At 43.8% G+C, this 17,876-nt stretch overlaps 1 protein-coding gene across 1 annotated transcript in view; it reads left to right on the forward strand.

Moving 5' to 3' along the window:
* PODXL (podocalyxin like) overlaps positions 1-17,876 on the forward strand; it is a gene marked incomplete at its 5' end in the record, with an annotated part of 75,319 nt that overhangs the window by 9,321 nt on the left and 48,122 nt on the right. Inside the window, one exon of the mRNA XM_079150369.1 lies at positions 14,379-14,623. Within this exon, the coding sequence (XP_079006495.1) occupies positions 14,379-14,623 (245 nt within the window). The remainder of the gene's footprint in view (positions 1-14,378; positions 14,624-17,876) is intronic.

Here is a 17,876-nt window from a genome sequence, read left to right on the forward strand (position 1 = left end):
GAAAGCTATTTAGTTTGAATCTATCCCAGTTATTGATTCTTGCTTTTATTTCTTGTGCTATGGGAGTCCTGTTGAGGAAGTCTGGTCCTAAGCCAACAAGTTGAAGATTTGCACCTATGTTTTCTTCTATTAGATGCAGGGTCTCTGGTCTGATTTCAAGGTCCTTGATCCATTTTGAGTTGAGTTTTGTGCAGGGTGAGAGATAGGGGTTTAGTTTCATTCTGTTGCATATGGATTTCCAGTTTTCCCAGCACCATTTGTTGAAGAGGCTATCTTTTCTCCATTGCATATTTTTGGCACCTTTGTCTGGTATTAGAAAATTGTATTTATTTGGGTTTGTGTCCGTGTCCTCTATTCTGTACCACTGATCTACCTGTCTATTTTGGTGCCAATACCATGCTGTTTTTGTTACTATTGCTTTGTAGTATAGTTGAAGTTCTGGTATTGCGATACCCCCTGTTTCATTCTTCCTGCTAAGGATTGCTTTAGCTATTCTGGGTTTCTTATTCTTCCAGATGAATTTCATGATTGCTTGCTCTATTTCTGTGAGGTACATCATTGGGATTTTAATTGGAATTGCTTTGAATGTGTATAGCACTTTTGGTAGTATGGCCATTTTGACAATATTAATTCTGCCTATCCAAGAACATGGGAGATCTTTCCATTTTCTAAGGTCTTCCTTAATTTCTTTCTTCAATGTTTTGTAGTTTTCATTGTAGAGATCTTTTACCTCTTTGGTTAGATTGATGCCCAAGTATTTTATTTTATTTATTTATTTTTTTTTTTGAGGCTATTGCAAATGGAGTTGTTTTCCTCATTTCCCTTTCAGCTGTTTCATCGCTTGCGTATAAAAATGCTGTAGATTTATGTGTGTTGATTTTATAGCCTTCTATTTTGCTGAATTCATTGATGAGGTCTAGAAGTTTTCTGGAGGAGGTTTTTGAATCCTCTAAATATAGAATCATGTCATCTGCAAATAGTGACAGCTTAAGTTCCTCTTTTCCTGTTTGTATCCCTTTAATTTCTTTGGTCTGCCTAATTGCTCTGGCTAGAGTTTCGAGGACAATGTTGAATAGAAGTGGTGAGAGGACATCCCTGTCTTGTTCCCATTTTTAAAGGAAATGGTTTCAGTTTTTCTCCATTAAGAATGATGTTGGCCATGGGCTTAGCATAAATAGCCTTTACAATGTTCAGGTATGTTCCTACTATCCCTGTTTTTTCTAGTGTTTTGAGCATGAAGGGGTGTTGTATTTTGTCAAACGCTTTTTCTGCATCAATTGAAATAACCATATGATTCTTATCCTTAAGTCTATTGACATGATGGCTAACGTTTATTGATTTACGAATGTTGAACCATCCTTGCATTCCAGGAATGAACCCCACTTGATCGTGGTGCACAATTTTCTTCATATGTTTTTGGATATGGTTTGCCAATATTTTGTTAAGGATCTTTGAATCTATATTCATCAAGGATATTGGTCTAAAATTTTCTTTCCTTGATGTGTCTTTGCCTGGTTTGGGTATGAGGGTGATATTAGCTTCATAGAATGAGTTCAGTAGGGTACCCTCCTTTTCTATTTCCTGGAATACTTTGAGAAGTTTTGGAATGAGTTCTTCTTTGAAGGTCTTGTAGAACTTGGCTGAGAATCTGTCTGGTCCTGGGCTTTTCTTGGATGGTAGATTTTTAATGGCTTCTTGTATTTCATTGCTTGATATTGATCTGTTTAAATTGTGTATGTCCTCCTGGTTCAGTTTGGGAGGAGCATATGTCTCTAGAAATTTGTCAATGTCTTGGGTAGTTTCTATTTTGTTGGAATACAGATTTTCAAAGTAGCTTCTCATTATATTCTGTATCTCAGTGGTGTCTGTCGTGATATTTCCTTTTGCACCATGTATTTTAGTAATTTAAGTCTTCTCTCTCCTTCTCTTTGTTAGTGTGGCTAAGGGTTTATCTATTTTGTTTACTTTCTCAAAGAACCAACTTTTTGTTTTGTCAATTTTTTGAATAGTTTCTTTTGCTTCAATTTCATCTCTGATTTTAATTATTTCCTGTCTTCTACTACTTTTGCTGTTATTCTGTTCTTCTTTTTCTAGGGCTTTGAGCTGTAATGTTAGGTCATTTAATTGTTGACTTTTCATTCTTTTCTGGAATGTGCTCCATGCAATGAATTTTCCTCTTAGTACCGCTTTCATAGTGTCCCAGAGATTTTGATATGTTGTATCATCATTCTCATTGACCTCTAAAAATTTTTTAATCTCCTCTCTGATGTTTTTTGTTATCCATGTTTCATTCAATAGCATATTATTTAGTCTCCAAGTGTTGGAGTAATTTCCTTTTTTTATTTTGTCATTGATTTCTACTCTCAGTCCATTATGATCTGATAGAACACAAGGCAGTATCTCTATTTTTTTGCATTTCCTAAGGGCTGCTTTGTGGCATAACACATGGTCTATTTTCGAGAAGGTTCCATGTGTTGCTGAGAAGAAAGTGTATCTGCTTGTTGATGGATGGAATATTCTATATATGTCTATTAAGTCTAGGTTACTGATTGTGTTCTTGAGTTCTGTGGTTTCTTTGGTTGGATTTTGTTTGGAAGATCTATCTAGTGGTGACAGCAGTGCATTAAAGTTGCCCAGAATTACTGTGTTGTGGTCTATGTGATTCTTGAAATTGAGAAGGATTTGTTTGATGTACAGGGATGCACCATTGTTTGGGGCATAAATATTTACTATCGTTATGTCTTCCTGATTTATGGTTCCCTTAAGCAGTATGAAATGTCCTTCTTTATCCCTTCTGACTAACTTTGGCTTGAAGTCCACTTTATCTGATATAAGAATGGAAACCCCTGCTTTTTTACTAAGTCCATGTGCGTGGTAGGTTTTTTCCCATCCTTTCACCTTTAGTCTGTGGATGTCTTTTTCTATGAGATGAGTCTCTTGCAGGCAGCATATTGTTGGGTCTTTCTTTTTAATCCATTCTGCCAGTCTATGTCTTTTGATTGAGGAGTTTAGGCCATTAACGTTCAGGGTTATTATTGAGCAATGATTTGTATTCCCAGTCATTTGGCTTATTTTTGGTTTTTAAGTTGGCTTGGTTTCTCCTTTGAGTGGTTTTTCTCTAAGGTAGTTCCTCCCTTTGCTGACCTCCATTGTTGTTTTTCATTTCCTCCTCATGGAATATTTTGTTGAGAACATTCTGTAGTGCAGGCTTTCTATTTGTAAATTCTTTTAACTTTTGTTTATCATGGAAGGATTTTATTTCATCTTCAAATCTGAAGGTTAGTTTTGCTGGGTATAGGATTCTTGGTTGGCAACCATGTTCTTTCAGAGCTTGAAATATGTTGGTCCAGGCCCTTCTAGCTTTTAGAGTCTGGGTTGAGAAGTCAGCTGCTATCCGTATTGGTCTCCCCCTATATGTAATCTGATGCTTTTCTCTCGCGGCCTTCAAAATCCTATCTTTATTTTGAATATTAGGCATTTTCATTATAATGTGCCTTGGTGTGGATCTGTTGTGATTCTGTGCATTTGGTGTTCTGTAAGCCTCTTGTATTTGATTTTCCATTTTATTCTTCAGGTTTGGGAAATTTTCTGATATTATTTCATTGAATAGGTTGTTCATTCCTTTGGTTTGTATCTCTGTGCCTTCCTCAATCCCAATAATTCTTAAATTTGGTCTTTTCATGATGTCCCATAGTTCTTGGAGATTCTGTTCATGATTTCTTACCATCTTCTCTGTTTCGGTGACTTTATTTTCAAGATTAAATATTTTGCCTTCATTATCTGAGGTTCTGTCTTCCAAGTGGTCTAGTCTGTTGGTGATGCTTTCCATTGAGTTTTTTATTTGGTTTATTATCTCCTTCATTTCAAGGATTTCCTTTTTTATTTTTTTTTTTGAATCTCTATCTCTTTGTTAAAATGATCTTTTGCTTCCTGCAGGTGCTCTTTCAGCTTATTGGTATTATCATTCATTGCCTGCATTTGCTCTCTTATCTCAACCTTTGCTTCGTGAATCATCTTAATCATGTATAATCTGAAGTCCTTTTCTGACATTTCTTCTAACATACTGTCATTGGATTCTATTACTATAGAATCTAGATTTGTTTGGATCATTTTCTTCCCTTGTTTTTTCATGTTGTTCATGTATCTTCCCCTTAAGCAGTACAGATCTGGGGTATTGTAGATTTCCCCCTATAGGCTTATAGTGGCCCTATAGGTTTCAAAAACCCTTTCTTTAAGGGGAGATCAATATTAGCAGTGCCCAAATCAGACACTATGCAATCCTATGCCAAATAGCCCCTATGGGGACAATAACAAAATTGTCATAATAAACAAAATGAGTTCAAATGTTATCTTCGGTAAAACAAACAGGTTTGCAATAAGGTCTGCAGTTTCTAATGGAGGACAAAGAGGATGCAGAGGGATGTAGAATGTGGCTGTTAATGGGATAAGAAAAGAATATACAGAAGTTCTAGAAAATAGAAAGGGTGAGAGTGTAATCAAAAGAAATCAGATGTTAGCATGCAAAAAAGGGAGAAAGAGACTCTGAGGGAACAGGTAAACAAAAGTAAAGAAATAAAAACAAATTTTTTTTAAAAAAGGAGAAAAAAGAAAATCTACTGTATAACAGTCATATACTAATGAAACCTCCCAGTGTTCAGTAGCCTGATGCATGAGAGCTACCTGACAATGAGCTTCAAGCCTCCAGCAGGCATCTCAGGATGGGATTTGCCCTACCCGAAGATCGGAGCTACGGCTTCCAGGATTATCCAAGATGGCCACTCTGGCTTCAAAATGTGTTGGCAAATGGGGAGTTGCAGCTCAGGGGTGGACGTGGTCAACTGGAGGTCCTGGGGACGGGATGCAGTTGGTCCGGCAGGGGTCCTGGAGGTCCAGTGTGTTTGGTGTGGTTGTGGGCTCCTGGAGGCCGGGTGCAATCAGTTGGTTTGGGGTCCCGGTGATAGGGCGCAGTCAGTTGGTCTAGGGGTCCTGGCAGCAGGGAGCAGTCAGTCAATGTGAGGGCCCCAGAGGCAGGGAGTGTTCGGTAGGTCTGAGGGATCCTGGAGATGGGGCTCAGTCAGTCCGGCCAGGGGTCCTATGGGTCCTGGCTGTTGTCTCAAAATGGCGGCAGCCATGTGTAATCAAACCTGCAGGTACTGTGACAGTGAACTTCCAGGCGACAGCAGGCAGCTTGTGCTCCTCTGGCGGTCTGCAGTCAATCTGCTGGCAGCTGTCGGACGATCGGGAGGTGAACCTGGAGCATTGGGTGATGGATAGGGGTAAGGCAGGCGATGGACAGGCGAGAGGCAGGCAAATGGCGGATGATAGATGCCTGACAGTGAGCAATCTCCTGGGCTATCCTTTTAATTTAAAAAAAAATGCTTTCCCTGGTGGGAAATTCATTCAACCAATCTTCAACCATTCCTAAGTCCAAAATCTGACCCTCAATTCTGAGGATAAGCCAGATCCCATCTCTGGCCATTGCAGAGCTTAAGTTTACATGGGAGTGAGAGGGGACAGATAATAAAGCGTGTATAAATTATAACATGATAGTTTCAGGCAGTAAAAAGCCATGATGAGAACAGAGCCTGATACTGAATCCAAGGAAACACATGAGAGCCAGCCAATGTGCCCCAGAGGCCTCTCCCCAAGGAGGTGACCTTTAGGCTGAGACCTAAGAAACACAGAGTTCAGTCTTGGAATGGGGACAGCAGAGGCTCTGAGGGCAGAAAAGCAAACAGAGGAGACTGGGGGCACTGAGCAGGTGGTCAGGAATGGACCTCTCTCTCCTGCCTCTGGGAGGTAGGAAAGGGTAAAGGGAAGAAGTAGAGTCCTTGCTTTGGAAGGAATGCTTTCTGGAGCCCAAATTGTTCCCGCCTCCACCCGCAACACAAACCTGCTGTCGTCTCCCTAACTCCCTTGACTCCCTAACACTCACCTCACACGTGCTGATCCTTCTGCCAACATGCCCTTCCACCCACCTCTGCCCCTGGAAAACTCCTACTTAACCACCAAGATCCAGCTGAAAACCCTCCTCCTCTGAGAAGCCTTGCCGGCTCCTGCCTGTTCTGGCATTTGAGAGTGGGCTCTGGAGGCAGACCCCACCCTGATTCCATCCCAATAGTGTGTTAGTTTCCCAGGGCTGCCATAACACAGTACCACAAATTGGGTGGCTTTTTTTCTTTTCTTTTTTGGTACTGGGGATTTAACCCAGGGGCACTTAACCACTGAGCCACGTCCCCAACCCTTTTAATGTTTCACTGGGAGACAGGGTCTCACTAAGTTGCTTAGGGCCTTGCTAAATTGCTGAGGCTGACTTTGAACTAGTGATCCTCCTGCCTCAGCCTCTGAGGTTGCTGGGCTTACAGGTGTGTGCCATCACACCCAGTTCTGGGTGGCTTTAAACAACAGAAACCAATGATTTTCCAGTTCTGGAGGCTGGAAATCTAGTCAGGTGTAGGCAAGGTGGATTCTTTCTTGGGACTCATGGAGAATCTGTTCTGTGCCTCACTCCTGGCTGGGGTGGCCAGCCATCCCTGGTATTCATTGGCTTATAGACTTAGTGCTCCAATCTGTGCCTACATTTCCACGTGGCCATCTTCTCCTCAAGTGACTCAGTGTCTTCACATGGCACGGTCTTGTCTTGTCTCCTTGGTTACTGGAGTTGGAACCCAGGGACCCTCACATGGTCAGCAAGTGCTCTATCACTGAGCTACAGCCCTCGACCTCAAACTTTCTTGGATTAGTTGGTTTGATTGTTTACGGTGCCGGGATTGAATCCATGTGCCCCCACATGCTAAGCACGGACTCTGCCACTGAGCCGCACACCTTTAGCTCCTCACAATTTTAGGGTTTTTTTGGTTTTTTTTTTTTTCCCCTCCTGGAATAAGTTTTTAATGAGCTCTGGACTCCTAATGTCTCTTAATTTTTATCAAATTATTAAGCCAAAATTGTCTCCAGGGCCTGGGGAGGTAGTTCAGTGGTACAGCACTCTCCTAGCATGCGTGGGGCTCTGAGTTCTGATACCCGGCATGAAGAAAAACACCTCAAAATCATTGTCTTAAAATATCTTCAAATTGTTTTTTTTTTTTTTTTAACTTTCTAAAATCTATGAAGGGCAGAGAGAATTACTGTTAATGAATCTTTTAATTAATGATTATCATAAGTGATATATCAGGGGAAAATTATGAGACAGCAGGCTGTCATTTTTATGTGCTATATATTCATTTTATGATTCATTTGGGCTTTATTCAGTGTAATCAGTGTGATCTGTACATTTATGTAGATTTTTAAAAAGCTTCAGAGTGTATGTTTATTATTTTAAGTGATTATGAAGGTTCATAATTCTTTGTCCTTACAACATCTCCAGTCATATCTGGATATTTTGATGTCAAGCTCTTATTTCCGAATGCAATCTCCAACTACAGCATTATTTTTATGGAGAAATTATGATCTTCTTTACGACTCACTTTCTGGTTAGTTTCCAGGGCACAAAATGGAGAAGAGCAGTTAATTCTTAAAAACTTACTTCTAGTCCCTCCTCTCTCTTGCTTCCCTGTTCTCCACCCCTAGTCCAGGCATCCCCTGCTAAAAACCCAAAATGGACCTGTCTGTACTCATCCTGGGCAGAGCTCCTTGCAGACAGGGCTCCAGCTTTCTGATGTATTCATTTTGGGGGTCCAATTCCTAACAGATCATGTGCACATGATAGGCTCATTAAGTGCTGGCTTTTAATTGATGGACTATTATATCGCTGAATATCCTCATCCAAAATCTACACATCAAAATATACAAATAAAATAGTTTGTATATGTGTGTGTGTGTGTGTGTATATATATATATATATATATTTTTTTTTTTTTTTTAAGCATATGAACAGAGTCTCTCTGGAGGAATCCAAAACCCACGAAGAACATTGGTTGTCTATGGGGTGGGGAGTAAGTGGCTAAGGAATGGGGAGGAGGAAATTAATCCTTATCTTCCACTTTTTGCAGGGGTTTGAACCCAGGGTGCTCTTCCACTAAGCTATATACCCAGTCTTTTTTTATTTTTTATTTTTTATTTTGAGATAGGGTCTCACTAAGTTGCCGAGGCTAGCCTCAAACTTCCAATCCTCCTGCCTCAGCGTCCCTCATTACTGGAATTACAGGTGTACACCTGGCTCATTTGTACTTTTTAAATCATGTGACTTACTATCTATTCCCAAATTTGTTTGAAGTTGATCTACCTCCCTAGTTAATATCTAGATATGCGTATTTTTGCCCTTATAATTATGTCACTTCATAAAGCTTAGGTTTCATGCTTCAAGTTGTGCACGTGTAATTTCCCCACTAGATCTTAAGCCTCTTAAAATGTCCGATGTTGCATTTTTCATTCACTCTATTCCTCCAGGATCCCAGCTAAGTGTGAAGCTCCTCCTGGCCCCCAGATCTGCCTGTGGCAGAACCCAGCACCCCAGCGTTCACATGATTTCAATCAGCAAACATTTGTGGAGCTGCTTCTGGGAGGAGGGCAGCCAGCCATGGGCATGAAGCAGCAGCATCCTCTCTCTACCTCAGGAGGAGGGACAGGGAGGACAGTGTGGATGCCACCGTTTATCAGAGCTGGGCAAGAACCTGAGGCGATATGAAGAGAGCGCCACAGGGCAGGATAATGCAGACCATTGACTTCAGAATTGGGGCACTTTTGAGGCAGCCTTAAAGAACACAGGGTTCCCGGGAGAAAGAGCTTCCATGTGAAGGGCTCAGTTTTTCCAGTAGCAATGACAGAGTGCTTTGGAGTATGCTGTCGACTGTGTGGCTTTCGAAGGCCAACTCTGCCTCTACCAGCATTACTTTGGGTACATTATTTAACCCATTGGGATTCAGCTTTATCTGTAAGTTAGGAAGACAATAGTTGCTTCCTCATAGGTTTGTTGTGAAAATTAAATCAGATAATACTTGCAGCACACTTCGGTGAGAACCTGGCACAATAAGTGTTCAGCAGTAATTATTTGACCATAGATGATCACCTGATGCACAAAAATGAAAACACCTGCAAGGACTGAGTCCAAGGATAGAAATCTCACAGAAAATTCCAGGCTGGCTAGTTTTCTGTAGCCCCAGGAATACCTTGAAGGGCCTGGGATGTAGTTCAGTGGCAGAATGCTTGCCTCCCATGATCAAGTCCTGGGTTCAAGTCTCAGTATTGTAGAAAAGAAAAGCAAAAGAAAGAAAGAAAAAAAAGAAAGAAAGAAACAGGGAATAGTTCCAGCAAAAGTTTGGGTATACTCTTCTTTTTTTATTTTAATTTTTTTCTTTAGTTGTAGATGGACACAATACCATTATTTTATTTATTTTTATGTGGTGCTGAGGATGGAACCCAGTGCCTCATGTGTGCTAAGTAAGCATTCTGTCACTGAGCCACAGCTATAGCCCTGGGGTACACACTTCTTTTATCACTGCTAAGAAGCTGTCACCTTGACGTTGGTCTATCCCATGCACTCAGTGTGTTACAGTGTCCAGTGATATCTCACTGCCTTGGGTGGATTTTTGGTTTCAAAAGAGAAGAAGAACCAGGTACAGTGGTGGACGCCTACAATCCCAGTTACTGTGGAGGCCAGCCTGGGCAACTCAGCAAGACCCTGCCTCTAAATTTAAAAAAGGGGGTCGGGGACTGGGGATGTGGTTAAGCACCCCTAGGTTCAATTTCCAGTACCCTCCCCCAAAAAATTGAGGAAAAAAGGACTGACTATGCAGTAGTGCACACCTGAATTTCAGCACTAGGGAAGCTGAAGGGGAGGAGCCCAGGAATTCAAGACCAGCCTGGGCGATAGTAAGACCCCAGCAAGAAAGAAAGAGAAGAAAGAGAAAGGGGGGGGGGGGGAAGGGAGGGGGGGAAGGAGGAAGGGAAAGAAAATGGAAGGGAACGGGAAGAGAAGGGAAGGGGAAGGGACAGGGACAGGGGAGGGGGAAGGGGGAAAGTAAGATGCTGATAGGCCATTGTGGAAGCTGAGCTTGGGGGTGACCCATATGGTGGAGGTACCTGGGGGCTGGGAACGTCCAGGGCACTGGGCAGAGGGAGGACGCCTGGAGCCTTATTTCTGGGTAGAAAGCAACAAGCAGGCTACATATTCCACAGAAGCACAGGTAGGATGGTCTTGATACCGGAGTAGTCAGTGGCTGTTAGAAGAGCCAAGGCCCCTTCTGTCACCAGATGATGAAGGGGACTGGGAATGTCATCTTAAGTGACATGGGACCCAGACATTCTGCTAAAGAGTCTGAACTATTTTACCCAGTAAGTTTGCAGCCTGGACAGAACCTGGGTGTAAGAACAGACAGAACTTAGATCCTTCCCAAGAGGTGAAGGAAGCTGTTGAAATTCACCTGGATGATGCCCCTTGTGAAAGGGATGAGGACTGCCTCCTTCCCAACAAACTAGGTGCTGTCCCACCTCAGGGAAGAGGAACAGGCTCTGGATCTCAGTCCTCCCGCCCTCCTTTGCCCTTTGCCCTCTCTGTGTCCAGAGTGTGGTGGGTACCAGGCACAGAGCAATTAGCGTGGAGGAGATGCTTGTAAATCCCCCTCCCCCTGTGGTTTGAAGGTTGAAGGAGCAGCCTTCCTGGGGTGCTCTGAATGTAGATGCAGTGTTCATCCCTGGAGTTGAAATGCTTTGCCCCGGGTCAGTCTTAGAAAGTCACCTGTGTGAAGTCCCTGAGAGACCAATGAAACAGTAACAGTAATGTGAACAAATCTGATAACTCAGACAGTCAGGTTTTTTTGAACCCAAACCTGCAGAGTTTGGTCTTGTGTTTCAAAAGGAGTTGGGACAGATATTCTTTCCCCTGCTTTCACAGGTAGGAAACAAACACATAGAGTTCCTGCTATCAGAAGCAGGTAGATGGTGGAGCAGAGCAGAAACACATCTTTTTTTTTTTTTTTTTTTCAATGGATTCAGAGAAGCCTTTATTCATTCACCAACTCGGGCATCCATCCGGACAGCATTTTCCAGATGCAAAAATGGCCTTCAGTTACAGAGGGGATTTTGGTTTTATAGGGTAGGGCTTTTTTCCATGGGGCAAGGTCAAGGTTTAGGCCCAGCATTCAGTATCCGCTCCTTTCCCCCTGGTCATTGTTATCAGAAAAGGATCTGCTGGGAGGTTAATCCTAGACTAGTTTACCCTCCTCCCAAGCTTCACCTCTCTGCATCTTTCTTCAGGGGCTATCTTGCAGGAATATTATTTTCCATAACCCTTCATCCAGTCCTTTTTTATTTTTTATTTTGTGACAGGGTCTCGCTAAGTTGTTTAGGGCCTCGTTAAGTTGCTGAGGCAGGCTTTGAACTTGCAATCCTCCTGCCTGCCTCCCGAGTCATTGGGATTACACATCTGACTTTCTCAAAATTTTTAACAAAAAAATACAATATTATTATTTCTAAACTTTTTTATATAGCCAATCAATAAATCATCTACTTTTTTTTAATATTCCACTGTGTGTTTGTACCATATATATCAAAATGTTTCCCTACTATTGGATATTTAGGTAGTTTTGTATTGGGGTTATTTAAAAGCTTCTTATAGATGCAATGCTTGGGACACTACCCAGGGCCTTGTGCGTGCCAGGCAAGCACCTTACCACTGAGTTACACTGCCAGCCCCAAACACAATTTTTGCTTCTTCAATTATCTCTGGAGAGTGTTTCATTTCTCCAGCCAGTATTCCCTGAGCACATACTACAGCCAGGCACAGTGGGGGGTCCTGGGATGTAGGCAAGAACACAGACATGGTCAGTGATCTCATGGAGCTCTGAAAGTGGCAGAGGAGGACAGTTCTACACGTGCAGAGAGAGAGAGAGATCTGGAAATGCAGGCACCAGTAATGCTGTGAAGGAAGAGAAGGGGCTATCACGGGAGACCCTTTAAGCTCTAGGGTTCTCAGTCCGTGATTTTTCTTCCTTTCTTTGGATCCAATCCAGGGTCTCCCACATGTCAGACAAGCACTTTACCACTGAGCTCCAGCCCAGCCCAGGTCTGTGATTTCACTCAAACCCCTGAGATTCTGTCCAGTTTGAGAATTCTGTAATTCCTACTTGATCTTTGCAAAAATCAGGGCGTTTCCATGTTTTTCTCCTCACCCCATCCCACCCCATACACTGCTAAAGGCTTTGCTGAGTCTTCCTGGAGAAGACAGGCAGCTCCTGCAAGGCCAGCTGTGCCTCCAGAGTGCATTGTTATCAAAATGCCCCCGAGACGGGGAAGAACAATGCTCCAGAGGGTAATGGAGTCATGGGAACCTCCCCTGCTAAATCCAAACCTCATCCGTTGCTGTCATTTGTCCATAACTGGGCCAGTGTGTTTACCTTTGAGGGTCTGCAGCCTGGTCCCCTGGGGCTCCTGGCAGCGCTGCTCTAGTGATACTTATTCTGGAGGCAGGAAGAACACCTGAGCTACCAACTCAGGCACCATGTACCTCACGCTCCACCAATAGAAAGTGTACCCCAAGACAGAAGTAATAATGGGTCCACATAAATCTGGGCATGGTGCATCCAACTACCAGGAAGGTGAATAAAACTCCTTAACAATTACCAACCAATGAAGACAGTTTGGGGGATCCCTGGGAAGGCAAAACAGAGAGGTGGGGAATCATAGCATGAAGACACAGCGTGCTGTGTCAATTCTGATTTCTATAGGTGGAGGAAATAGCCTAGATTTGCAAAGGATCCTGGGACTCAAAGTCAAGTTCTTGGGCTTTTTGACTTGGATGCAGGGCATGGTCTCATGTGCACTGTACAAAGCAGGTTCAGTAACTGCAAACTGTGAGGCTGAGCCATGTCCACTTTTGTTTGGGTTGGATAGTTTATGTTGGGAATACAGGGTAGTGTGGTGGGTGTGGTGTGCGTAGAAGGGGAGGTGACCAATCTCTTCCTTGCATCCAGAAAGCACTCATGGCTGGCTTCATCTGCGTGGTAGATTGTCTGCTCCTAGGGGCAGGTATTTCACCTTTTAATTGTTTATGAGACACAGCAGCCAAATAGTGGCTCAATGAATATCAGTTTGCAGTTACAACGCATTCATTCACTCTTTGAATGTGAGCGGCTTAGGAGTCAGGCTGGAGCCGGTGAATCCTGACTCCGCTGTTTAATAGCTGTGTGATCTTAGGCACTTTCCCACGAGAGCCTCAAAACCCTATCAGTAAATCAGGATTGATGGTAGCACCTACTTCATGGAACTGTTGTGAAGATTAAACAGGGCTGTGTTTTCATCTGGCTTGGTGCTGGCACCCGCGGTGAAGATCAATAAACTCCAGCTATTATTCACAATGTGATTAGTAAGGAATGAACACTTAAAGAGTTTCCTGTATACCATAAGCAAGTGGAAAGCTGAGCAAAGAAGAGAAACACAATTATTTATTTAGTTAGTTTTGCAGGGCTGGGGACCAAACCCTGGGCCTTGTGTGTGTGGTGGTTAAAATGTTTCCCCAAATTTCATGTGTTGAAAACTTAATCTCCAAAGCATCATCTCCCCAGTGTGGAGAGGTGATTATGCACAAGGGCTCTGCCACCGTAAATGGATGAATGGATCATCTTGGAAGTGGCTTTGTTGTAAAGTGGAGCTCTCTCTAGCACCTTGCTCTGTATTGCCATGTGATGGTGCAGCAAGAAGACTCTCAACAGAAGCCAAAAAGATGCCAGCACCTTTGCTTTTATATATTCCAGCCTCCAGCACTGGGAGCTAGATAAAACTGTATCCTTTAAAAATTAGCCAGTCTCAGGGATTCAAATAGAGCAACAGAATATGGACTGTCACAGTATTTAACTATGGAGAATTTACGTACCAGATGCTGTACTAAGTATTAAGTGGACATGAAATAAAATGAGATTCTACAGGGTGCAATGGTGCACACCTGTAACCCCAGTGATTTGGGAGGCTGAGGCAGAAGGATCGCACATTTGAGGCTAGCCTCGGTAACTTAGGCCGTAAGCCACTTAGTAAACCCTGTCTTAAAATAAAAAAGTAAACTGGACTGGGGATGTAGCTCAGTGGTAAAGAGTCTCTGGGTTCAATCCCCAGTACCAAATAAATAAATAAATAAAGTTTGTTCTTGCCTTCAAAGAAAGAACTGGAAGTCTGTAACAAAACACACATGAAGTCAAAGAGGGATTAAGTCACTGATACAGGGCAAGGGTCACCCAAGGTAGGAAAAGGTTGTTTGTGGCCTGAGGGACAGAAGCCAGATCAGAACCAGCTATACAATAAGTGAGCCTTCCACTGCTCCAGCCCCAAGGAATTGCATCACCAAAGACCGGAGACTGAATCTCGGGAGGTGAATCTCAAAGGCCCTCTACCAGGCAGTGGGAGGGAACAGCGAAGGCCTTGAGCACCACATTAGGGAATCTGGGCCACAGGAAAGCTGAGCAGTTTGAGCCGGTGAGGGACACGGTCACTTCTGATTCCGAGGCCAGCACTCTGGCAGGTGAAGGAGAGGCAGGAGAGGAAAGAGATGCAGGTGCAAGCACCAGACGCAACCCAGGTTCCAAGGGCAGCGGGAGACCGCTCTATCCTCCAGGCGCTCAGAATCGTCGGGGAGATGCAGCATCTCCACATCAGCATCTGGGCGGAAGCCACATGGCAAAGCCACACCCACCTTCAGGTAGATGCCAGGGAAATAAGGCTTCTGCCTCCTTGTCTGTAAAACCAGATAATGGTAACACATTTCCCTTTCTGGATTTATGAGAACGTCATCATGTGAAGATAGTGAAGTGTTGTGCGCCCCGCCCAGAGGACAGTTGGGGCTCCCCCAGCACCACCTGGGTGCAGTTCCGGCCTGGTCAGCGTCAGGGTGGAAGCAGCTAAGTGCATGCTGTCTCCTTCCTCCACGTGGGCACAGGAATGGGAAGGGGGTCCTGGGCCCGGAGAGTCTAGGTAGCAGGCTGGAGTGCCAGCAAGGCTGCGCCAGGCTCAGCTTCTTTCATCCCAACCCAGTGATTCCATCTCCTCGTTCATCTCTTGTGCTCCTGCGACTGTCTGGGTGTGGCCCCTGAGTGTGCTCTGGGACCTCAGTGTCAACACGTTTGAAATTGGATTTATCATTTACTCCTCCCAAATCTGTTTCTCTTCCTCATCTCCTCAGTTAATGCCACTCACTCTCACAACCAACCACAGGACTCAGATGACCCAGCCAGTAGCCCACACTGGAAGCTTTGACTCCTGCTGAGCCTCTGTACCTCGGTACACCAGGCACACTGTGCACACCAGGGCACATCCCTCTGTCCTCCAAATACCTCTCGCATCAGCCCTTCTCTCCTCTCCTGCTGCCCCTGTTCAAGTTCAAGGCCTTCAGGGACAGCTGCCCTTGCTCACCTGCATTTCACACCTGCCCACTCATCCCCAAGTCCACTACAGTTAGAACGACCTTGCTAACGTGGAAAGGTGGCTTTGCACTTCCCATTTCACAACCCTTCAAGAATTCTCGTCTACAAGATCCTGCCTCCACCGCCTCTCCAGTCTCATATCCCATTTATCCCACAAACTCTGTGCTCTGCTTAGGGAACAATCCCTGCAGATCTCAGCTCTTTACTTCACTTTCACCTGTGGCTCCACTTGCCTGGATGCCTTACCATTCATTCTTCCCTTACTGAAGTCCTAATCTTCCTCAAATACCCACATCCTTCCTGCAGGAGCCTTTGCTGATCTCCCCACAAAGCTGGGTGGTCTTGTTCTCTGCTGCCCACACCATGGATCATGGCCCCTAACAAAAACTAGCCATGTCTGTGTACAGGTGCTGCTTCTCCCTTGAGGTGGAGACTACGCTGCCTGTGTTTGCATTCTCGTATGGTACTCAGACTTGACACACTCTGTGACAGTAGATGTGGCTGAATATTATGACATATAGGCATGACTTGAGATGAGGTGCCGAACTCAAACTCCAGTCGCTCTTTATAGAATCATGTAACTCAGCAGTCAGATAAAGCCCAATCTTGTTGATACAATCCAAATATTTCTTCATCTATTCAGTTTCTGAAAACTAAGCACTTTCTTGGGGGTCAGTAACCACCCCGCTGGGCACTAGATTCCAAGAGGAACAAAATACTGCTCTGGTCCTCAGAGAACTCATATGCCAATGTTTAGAAAGCAGGTAAGAGCATCCCCAGGGCAGGAGATGGAGCTCAGTGGTAGAGCACTTGCTTCGTAGAGATGAGGCCCTGGGCTCCATCCTCAGCACAACAAAAACAAAAGCATCGCCGACTTCTTATGAGTTAGGAGTTGGTACAGTGTCCTCTGGATGGCTAAGTGTGTGCATTTGATTTTAAAAAAAATATTTTTTAAAATTTGTTCTAATTTGTTGTACATGACAGTAGAATGCATTTCTACATTTTGCTAGATCATACATAGAGTGTAATCTCTCATTTTTTTGATTGTACATATTGCAGCATCACATTGGTCATGCAGTCATACATGTACATAAGGTAATAATGTCTGTTTCACCCAGATAATTCCTATCCCATACCCTCTCCCCTTCCTTCACTCCCTTCAACCTAATATAAAGTAACTCTATTCTTCCCTATCCACCCCCCCCCCACCCCGCACCTCACATTGTGAATTAGCTTCTGCATATCAGAGAAAACCTTTGGCCTTTGGTGTTTTGGGTTTGACTTATTTTGCTTAGCATGATATTCTATGGATGGAATTAGAGAATATCATGCATTTAATTTTTTATTAGGGATGTGGGTGGGGGAGGGGGGCTCTGTCTCACCCTTGTTGTTGTGACTGGGGATCAGAGTTATTCAAGATGAGACCTAGAGGACTTACAGGGCCTACACTTGGGGATGAGGTTAGCAGCATCACCAAATTGCACTTGCAGTCAAGAGTCATGACCTCTAACGTTGCATACCAGAGATGATGGAAAACTAAAGTCTTGCGCCACAGGTTCCTGTGCGAAATCTCCCAGCTGGCACTCATGCATGCACTCAGTATCTATATCTTACATAGGATGTGGTCTTCTGGGTGGTCTGAGGAAGTAAAAGATGACCAGGAAAGACCCCATGTAAGAAGTACGAAGTCTGCTAGGGGAGTTAACACATGTAAACAAATAACCAAAATGCAACAAATCCCACAAGGATTGTGGAACAGCATCTGTAAAGAGCTTTGTATTTCAACCACAAATTCATGTTCTGGGCCAGCAAGCTCATTAGTTGGAGCATGCTGTTAAATGGGGCCACTGGCACAAGCCAGTTACCTGGGTACGACTCCACTCACTCACCACAGGTGAGCTCTAAAACCAGACTGCCTCTTTCCCAAAGCTCTGTTGTACAGAAGTTGGGAGGCCTTTAGGATACAGGGGTACTATACAGCACAATTATGACTTCAGATACAGAGAGTAGCTCATTTACTCAATCCAGATATCTGCTCATTTGGTAATGAGACTAACACTCAATGGTGTGGATTTTTAAATGCCCCAAGTTTTGCAAAGTTAATGTGATTGTTTCTGAGTTTTTAAGAGTTGATTCACCAAGTGTTTAAGTCAGAGAATATACGATTAAATAAAAAAAAAAAAAAAAATAGATCGTAGTTTTAAAAAGGTATTGCTTGGGTTCAGAGGAGAAGCAAGCCTTTTGTTGGCACGGATGTCAGAGGAACAACACTGAAAAAATATCAGATAATCACACACACACACACACCCACACACCCAGGGTATTCAGAGGGAACACCCTTTGTCTTTCCCATATGTGGCGTGGAAAATGGGGCCAGAACGATCCTGCAGAAACTTCCTGATGAAAACAGCCAGTCAGCCTTTCCCAAGCTTGAGGCCGACTGCAGCGGAACCCGTCAGGGCTCCTGAGCTCCCTGCGCTGATCCACTGACTAGGGGCCCTGCGAGCAGCGGTTTCGCAGGCTATAGTTTTG

This window comes from Sciurus vulgaris (assembly GCF_902686455.1).
Source record: "Sciurus vulgaris genome assembly, chromosome: 8".
NCBI classification, from domain to species: domain Eukaryota; kingdom Metazoa; phylum Chordata; class Mammalia; order Rodentia; family Sciuridae; genus Sciurus; species Sciurus vulgaris.